Source organism: Clupea harengus, chromosome 18 (assembly GCF_900700415.2).
Source record: "Clupea harengus chromosome 18, Ch_v2.0.2, whole genome shotgun sequence".
NCBI lineage: Eukaryota > Metazoa > Chordata > Actinopteri > Clupeiformes > Clupeidae > Clupea > Clupea harengus.
This window is the reverse complement of record NC_045169.1, coordinates 16264453-16272968: the sequence shown is the minus strand read 5'-3', so window position 1 is coordinate 16272968 and position 8516 is coordinate 16264453. Positions and strand designations below refer to the sequence as shown.

The window sequence follows — 8516 nt, the reverse complement described above, 5'->3', positions numbered from 1 at the left end:
AGCGGTGAACGTGGCGTAGCTCTTTTTTGAGAGAGTGAGAGAGGAGCACTTCTCTTTTCTCATAAGTGAAACGAGTCCAGGAATCATTCTGCCCTTCTGGGTCTTCTTCTCTACTCCTCACCTGTGTTAAACCAGCAACTTGGTTTTGTCAATCTGAGCATTATTGTAATGATGATTATAGTTTTACTACATGGCCCTGATAAGTGTGCTTACATTTAAGAATTCAGAATTAATGTATTGCAAATAGCTAAATGGATCAATTAACTCGTTGTGTTGATTGCTGTGATATCAATCTGCAGGTGTGTGTGTAGGTGTCCCCAGGTAGTCTAAATAGTAGAAAGACCAATGATGGGCCCCGGACGTTGGGCAAACTGCGTCTTGAACAGCGTGACAACTACGTTGTGAACAGCGTTTGCAGCAAGAGAGAGAGTAATGTATGTAAAGCCGTGACAGCTACTTGTTTCTGAAAGAATAAAACTTTGAAATCAAGGATTTCGTTTTCGAAGCACATTTTGCATTTCCAGTCTGTTGGAATTTGTGTGTGTGTGTGTGTGTGTGTGTGTAAGACCCAAGTAGAAGTGGTTTAAGATGGAGCTAAGATAATCACACGAAGCTGCTATGTCCTCCCACTCTTGATTTCTCTCTAACCTTGGCTCTACAGCGCTAGCATTTACTGTGGTTAACAATTCTGTGGGGAAGCTACAGGAAGAAATAAAGATCTAATAACAAATGAGTAATTAAACATCTGATCATCTAAAAATCAGAACCATCAAAAGACTTCTACATGTTTGTGTCAGTTACGGCTCCTGTTCAGTTTCCAGGAACTGCTCAAATTCCAGAGCAAAACTGCCAAAAGGAGGGCTGACCTTATTTAAGATTAGATCCCTTTTAGATTAGTGTTAGAGACTCTAAAAGACCAGTAGACACGGGAAGTTCTTGTAACTAGATAGTAAAGTTGTAGATCCAAGGACAAATGTTTACAAGAACAATATTTCTCTGGTATTTAGGTTGTGTATGTAAGCCACTGCCATAGGTACCCACTAGGTGGAAAAACAAGACACTTTTGATCACACACACACACACACACATCCACTACCACGCAGACTGTATCTGTTATATTTATACATCAGGTTTTGCGTTTCATATTAAATAAGTCGGTGAAATGGTTTTATACTAAGAGGTCAACATGAATTCAGCAACGGCTGCGCTCATCGACACTGACCGCAAGTTTCGTTTAGCTGAGGGGTGAAGAGCTGCAGGCCTCTGCCTGAAAACCCTCCACACGACACACACTTGCAGTCACACATACATTATTAAAACGACGACACACACACACACACACACGCTCACCTGCGTGGCCGAAGCACATCCACAGAGGCAGGGCCGCGAGGAGGGCGCGCGTTGCCTTCATGTTTCAGCAGAAACCACACCGGACCCAACCAAAGGGAAGAACGAGATCGAGGATCAGGGCGAGCGCGAGTGTGTCACTCAGGCTTCACAGGAGACGAGCGTTTGAGCCGATGGCTAGTCAGAGGTTTGTGTGTGCGTTTGTGTGTCAGAGCTCTGAGGAAGTTGTGGTAGAAGTGTGTCCGTTTTTTTTAAATCAGACCCCTCCCACTTCAGATGTGTAAGCAAGATTGAGACACATATACACACAGGGCACACACACACACACACACAGGGCACACATGCCACACAAACATTCCACTAGAGGCGACTTATCGAGCTAGCCCTTCACCAAAACCTCATTTCCTGTTTCTACACAGCTAGAACCCACATAACATCACACACATACACAGACACACACACACATACACATATAGACACACACACACACATATAGACACACAGACTAGAGGTGATGAGAGCAGCTTGGTTTATTTACAGTACATTAGTTAATGCAGATAATGATCGCGGGACATCTGCAATAAAGACCTCTTCACAAAAAGACCGGCTGCATTGGCCTTCATATCCTATTCTTTAAAATATCTATGAAGTTTATACGGTTTATACAACAGGTGTGTGTGTGTGTGTGTGTGTGTGTGTGTGTGTGTGTGTGTGTGTGTGTGTGTGTGTGTGTGTAACCACACGCACAAGTTGAATGCAGGCGGATGAACACACAAACAGAGTTAGCGGAGATGTCGGGGTGTGTCCGGTTAACGGTCCACTTCTCCAAACACAATGTCCTGTGTACCTGTGAGAGAGAGAAAGAGAAAGAGAGAGAGAGAGAGCGATAGCAAGAGAGAGAGAGAGGGGCAGGGTGTTATTCACCACTAAACAATGAACACACATTTACACCCCAAAAACATATATTCATACAAATCACACACACACACCTCAGTCAGCCCTAGCTGCAGGAGATCTGAGAACACTCACACACACACACACACACACACACACACACACACACACACACACACACACACACACATTTCACTTGGTGCTATCTGTGGCCAAGCCAGGAACAGCAGCAGCTCCCAGAACTCACCAATGATGGCCACCACATCAGCCAGCATGTGTCCCTGAGCCATCATGTCCAGGCCAGCCTGAGGGGGGAAGACAGGGTAATTCATAGGTCACTACAGCTGTCACTCAAAGTCAGTGGCCAATCAGAATGGTGAGAGTGAGGAGGAGGCGGGGTCTTACCAGGTGGGTGAATCCGGGGGCTTTGATCTTGCAGCGGTAAGGTCTACTGGAGCCGTCTGACACCAGGTACACACCAAACTCACCCTACAGAGACGACACACACACACGAAACATTAAATACCAAACTCACCCTACAGAGACGACACACACACACACAACATTAAATACTTAACTTACCCCAAAGAGACGACACACACACACACACACAACATTAAATACCAAACTCACCCTGCAGAAACAACACACACACACACACACAACATTAAATACCCAAATGACCCCGCAGACGACACACACACACACACACACAACATTAAATACCCAACTTACCCCGCAGACGACACACACACAACATTAAATACCCAACTCACCCTACAGAGACGACACACACACACACACACACACACACACACATTAAATACCCAAATCACCCTGCAGAGAGTGACACACACATAAAACCCCACACAACACAATCACAATACAGCCCCCACCCCCCAAACTCACACAATATAAAACCTGAGAATGAACAGTCATGTGACACACACACACACACACACACACACACACACACACCTTGGGTGCTTCCACAGCCGTGTATGTGGCTCCAGGGGGCACCTGGTAGCCCTCAGTGTAGAGCTTGAAGTGGTGGATAAGAGACTCCATGGACATCTACAGCACAGAGAGACAACCCAGTTAGACACACACACACACACACACACACACACACACACACACACACACACACACACACACACACACACACACACACACACACACACACACACACGTCCTCCAGCGTGTGCTTCTGTAGAACACACACCTATATGTGTGTGTCAGATTTTACATTACACACACACACACACACACGTCCTTCAGCGTGTGCTTCTGTAGAACACACACCTATATGTGTGTGTCAGATTTTACATTACACACACACACACACACACACACACGTCCTTCAGCGTGTGCTTCTGTAGAACACACACCTATATGTGTGTGTCAGATTTTCCATTCCACACACACACACACACACACACACACACACACACACCTTCATCTCAGATCTCTTGGGTGGGGCGATTTTAGCATCATCCACTTTGATCTCGCCCTCAGGCATCTGGTTAAGAGCCTGAATCATGATCCTCAGGGACTGGCGCATCTCCTCCATTCGACACAGGTACCTGGGGGGGGGGATACATCATGAAATAAAGCCTGTACACTACTGGGGGGGGGGGGGGGGGCTGGTGATAAAAGAGGAGTTCTCTCAGAGGTGTGTTCGTGTGTGTTGGAGATCAGGAGGGTCCTCACCTGTCGTAGCAGTCTCCATTGGTGCCAATGGGGACGTCAAACTCCATCTTCTCGTACCCATCGTAAGGCTGGGACTTCCTCAAGTCCCACTTAATGCCAGATCCTCTCAGCATTACACCACTGCGCCACACACACACACACACACAGAGACACAGACACACACACAAAGACATTAGAGAGCAAAGCTATAGCTGCCTGTACAACAGTTCACCTTATTCTGCAGATGGCGAATACTACCACTGTCAAACTCCAACACACACACCACCACTCACACACACACACACACGTCAGCCACTTACACCCAAATCATACACGCGCACTAGGGCTGAACGATTTGGGATAATAATCTAATTGCGATTTTTTACCAAAATATTGCGATTGCGATTTAATATGCGATTTTTTTTATCCTCTTTTTTCCCCAACAAAACGTAATGAATGATTTAAATATGACCAACACAATATTAGATACATTTAGTGTAAAATATTCTTTCCCACATTTTACATTTTTATTTAACTGCTCATTACAGAAACAAGAACAACAAATCGGTGGCTTTGCCACTGTGCATTTAAGTAATTAAAAAAGGCATGCACTTTTTAAACACTATGTGCAAAATGTACCATCTTAAAAAAAAAAAAAAAAAAAAAAATGTAATTTTTTTTTTTTTAGACCACGTTTTTTAATCGCGAACGTTGCGGTTAGAAAATTGCGTTCTATCATATCGCGATTAAATCGCAAATGCAATTAATCGTTCAGCCCTAACGCGCACGTACACACACATACACTCACAACATTCAGAAACACCCACACTTACATGACCAGCCCCTACCAATATTCAGACACACCCCACACAGCCATCAGATAGTAGTTCACCTGAAGCCGTAGTTCAGGGCATCCTCTGCCTTGACGATGCCGATGTCTACGGTCCGGTTCTTCCAGATGCGGTTGAAGGTCAACATCTGGAGAGAGGGGACAGTGTCAGTTAGCCTCCCTACAGAGAGGTGGCGCTGCTGAGAACTCTGAAGCCCATTAGCACAGGGTGGGTGGCTCCCATAGAGACATGCTATATAGCCTCACGTGTGTTGGTAACCATGACTACACATCACTAACTGCACACCTACCTCTTCCACCTCATCGACGCGGAGAGAGAAGTTCTTACACCACTCATAAATATCATCCATAAGACCTAGGGGCATATCCTGTAACACACACACACACACACACATATATATATATATATATATATATAAGACCTGGGCACAGCTCATTAACAGAACCTATCAAACTACAGCAGAAACATACAATTTTCTTCCTCTTCCTCCTCCTCACCTGATGAACTCCTCCGGGGCGGACATACGCCGCATGCATCCGAGCGCCAGACACACGCTCGTAAAACTCAAACATCTACAGGAGGAGAGAAACAGGGAAACGGCTCTTAGAGATATTCACTCACAGGCATACCACACACACACACACACACACACACACACACACACACACACACACACACACACACACACACACACACACACACACACACACACACTTCAACCTCTGCAGTCCCCCCCTCACCTTCTCTCTCTCCTCAAACATCCAGAAGAAGGGTGTCATGGCCCCGATGTCCAGGGCGTGGGTGGTGATCCCCATGATGTGGTTCAGGATACGGGTCAGCTCTCCAAACAGGACTACAGGAGACACACACAAACACACAGAGGATCATTTAGATTTGTGTTATGTGTGTATTGTTCCCTAGCTCTAGAGGGGTCACATGTTTATTTCCACATCCCACCTTAACTGTACTGTATTCAGACTTTTTGAGCCACTTCCACTCCGATCCTTTGTTTGTTTGTTTGTTTGTTTGTTTGTTTGTGTGTGTGTGTGTGTGTGTGCGTGTGTGTGTGTGTGTGTGTGCGCAGAGAGAGGGGGTGGGACATTGCTGTAACAATGCTGGTTCAAGATCCGCGGGCGTCAAACAAGCACTTTCAGAGGTCAGATGCCAGGCATCCACTCATGCTGGATTAGCCTCAAAGTTGATTGGCAGGGGATTGCTTTGCTGTGTGTGTGTGTGTGTGTGTGTGTGTGTGTGTGTATGTGTATGTGTTTGTGTTTGTGTATGCACAGATACAGGCCTTGACTGGGGATCAGGCCGGATTAAGCTCCAATCTGATCTCTGTGGCCTGGACTTCCCGTGGTGAAAGGCTGCCACTATGCTGAGCCATAAGATGGATGGGTAACATGGCCCATTATTTAGGCGGGGCAGTGCGTTGTGTTGCCACGGCGATGGGCGGACGCCTCACCTCTGATCATCTGTGCGCGGGGCGGCGCTTGGATGTTGAGCAGCTTCTCCACGGCCAGAGAGTAGGCCTGCTCATTACACATCATGGACACGTAGTCCAGGCGGTCAAAGTACGGCAGGGCCTGCGGAGCACACACACACGCACACGCACGCGCGCGCGCACACACACACACACACACACAGAGAGAGTGTTTTAGAAGATCACACCTGTACTGACAAAAGGGTACAAGTCTCTCACACACACACACTCTGCAGCCCTTAAAGCCATGCTGCTGTGACAGGGTGAGGGGCGGTTGCCGTGGAGACACACACCTGCAGGTAGGTCTTGTACTCGATGAGCTTCTCCGTGCCGCGGTGCAGCAGGCCAACGTGAGGGTCGCACTTCTTCACCGACTCCCCGCTCAGCTCCAACACCAGGCGCAGCACGCCGTGGGCCGCAGGATGCTGAGGCCCGAAGTTAATGGTCAGGTTTGACACCTCTTTCTCCACGGGGGGGTCCTTATCTGGAGGGGGGGGCATGAAGGGTGTCTTTTTACAAAATGTATACTGCATGTATAAACACACACACACACACACACACACACACACACACACACACACACACACACACTTGTCACAATCTGACAGACACACCACAGGTGGGTTTGACTTCTGCAGTATTTCCTTCAGGCCCCAGGCCCCTTCTGGTGGTGTTCAGATTGACATGGACGCTTATGCAAGGGTCCCAAACTACAGTGTGGGAACCCAGATCTAAAATACCTTAGCTTAGAGCTAAATGCGTTAAGAGCAAGACTGTGTCGTACCGTTCCATGGGGGGGGGACCCACTTGTCAGTGAGGGCGCTGGGGTACATGACAGCACCCCCATACTGCTCTGCCCACTCTACATCCGGCTGCCATTGCTTTTGCCTAGCAAGAAAAACACACACACACACACACACATCAGAGGGTTGGAGCTTATGTCTCTGGGGTTAACAGCATCTCCGTTAAACCATCCTGCGGCCTGTGTCAGCATGTTGCAATTGAAGAAATGTGCAAATCAGAAACAAAAAGAACAGTGTCAAAGTATCAATCACTAAATAAATAAAGTTTGATTTGATTTGTTTTGATTTGTCTCTCACTCGTCAACTTTCATAACATCTGCGCATCAATGACACGCTTTCCATACTTGTTGACCCATTACACAAAATTACCTGTCAAGATCTGGCACTAAAGTGTCAACACATAGCGTACTGGGTGAGATCAGTGCGGTAAACACAATATAATGTGGCTAATAGACGCTGGCAGAGCCATGTTTGGTCCTTCCTTCTGTCATATAACATAAGCGGTGTATGCGTTACGAAAACATTACAGTTAGCCAACAACCGTGACACTAGCCTTAAGGACACATGAGCAAAACAGCCCACAGTGAGATCAAAGCATGACCACTCTATATATCATATATTAAAATATCGCACAATCTGACCAAGTATTAAACTATTTGTGGTGATCTGCACGCACACAAACATTAAATGAACCGGCTATTTAGTCTGCTGCCGGACATTACTTGACACAGACCTACGCAGGCTAGCTAGCTAAGCTACAGCATCGCTGTCTGACGTGTTCAGACACTGTTAAAGATGTAGCCAATGTCACACTGCGTAATACAAAGTCAGTGAGCTCATACACAACTCCGCTGGCATGGAAGACCTAAATTAAATATATATATATACGGAACGCCAGTGGGGCATTGTTTTGCTAGCCTCAAAGCGACCGGACCTCTAGCATGCAAGTAGGCTAGATGTTAGCTAGCGGGCTAACACACATAGCTTAGCTTAAAAGTGTATTTATCTCTAACGTCTTGTGGATGCGCTAACACCTGCTTAATGTGATCGACTAAATCACGTGGAATCGCTTACCTGTTCTGTAGGACCATACATCCCGGACTCACAACAGCATGATTTAAAATTGCGGTTGAAGGACGTCCGAGCTTGCCCAGCGACCTCAGCAACGTCGCCGCCATGTTTTCTGACTTGCAACCCAGACAATAGCACGCATGCGCAACTTCTAGTTCTTATAACATACACAGTAGAAGCAGTCTCAAGGCTGCCGTCTACGGTTGTGGATGATACTGCAGTTTCACACTGTAGCTCCGCAGGGATTTCCATCACAGACTTGGAGCAATCTGGGGGATGTCTCATCACTTTTATGTATTGCTGCGAATAAGACTGGTAAATATACATTTCAACATACGAGTCATGTTTTTTTTATTCCTCCAGTGCCTTCAATAC

General features: G+C 46.6%; 2 protein-coding genes across 3 annotated transcripts in view; both read right to left on the bottom strand.

Moving 5' to 3' along the window:
* The window catches only part of fcer1g (Fc fragment of IgE, high affinity I, receptor for; gamma polypeptide), a 4903-nt gene extending 3145 nt beyond the window's left edge, over positions 1 to 1758 (bottom strand). Inside the window, exon 1 of the mRNA XM_012841801.3 lies at positions 1351 to 1758. Coding sequence (XP_012697255.2) covers positions 1351 to 1411 — 61 coding nt within the window. The 5' untranslated portion in view covers positions 1412 to 1758. The remainder of the gene's footprint in view (positions 1 to 1350) is intronic.
* A 101-nt stretch (positions 1759 to 1859) lies between these two features.
* On the bottom strand, positions 1860 to 8288 carry ndufs2 (NADH:ubiquinone oxidoreductase core subunit S2). 2 transcript variants are annotated; one of them, XR_006152944.1, is made up of 15 exons: positions 8145 to 8288; positions 7052 to 7155; positions 6561 to 6751; positions 6250 to 6370; positions 5525 to 5637; positions 5282 to 5356; positions 5074 to 5151; positions 4826 to 4911; positions 3955 to 4074; positions 3698 to 3827; positions 3220 to 3315; positions 2647 to 2730; positions 2489 to 2546; positions 2083 to 2194; positions 1860 to 2046 (listed from the first exon to the last, which is right to left on the bottom strand). XR_006152944.1 is itself a non-coding variant. In XM_031584940.2 (14 exons), exons 1-14 carry the CDS (start codon positions 8246 to 8248, stop codon positions 2157 to 2159), a joined length of 1398 nt encoding a protein of 465 aa, XP_031440800.1. In that variant the 5' UTR covers positions 8249 to 8288; the 3' UTR covers positions 1860 to 2156. The 2 variants fall into 2 exon arrangements, 1 of the variants encoding a protein (XP_031440800.1); XM_031584940.2 differs by having other exon boundaries at positions 1860 to 2194.
* Positions 8289 to 8516: the final 228 nt, after the last annotated feature.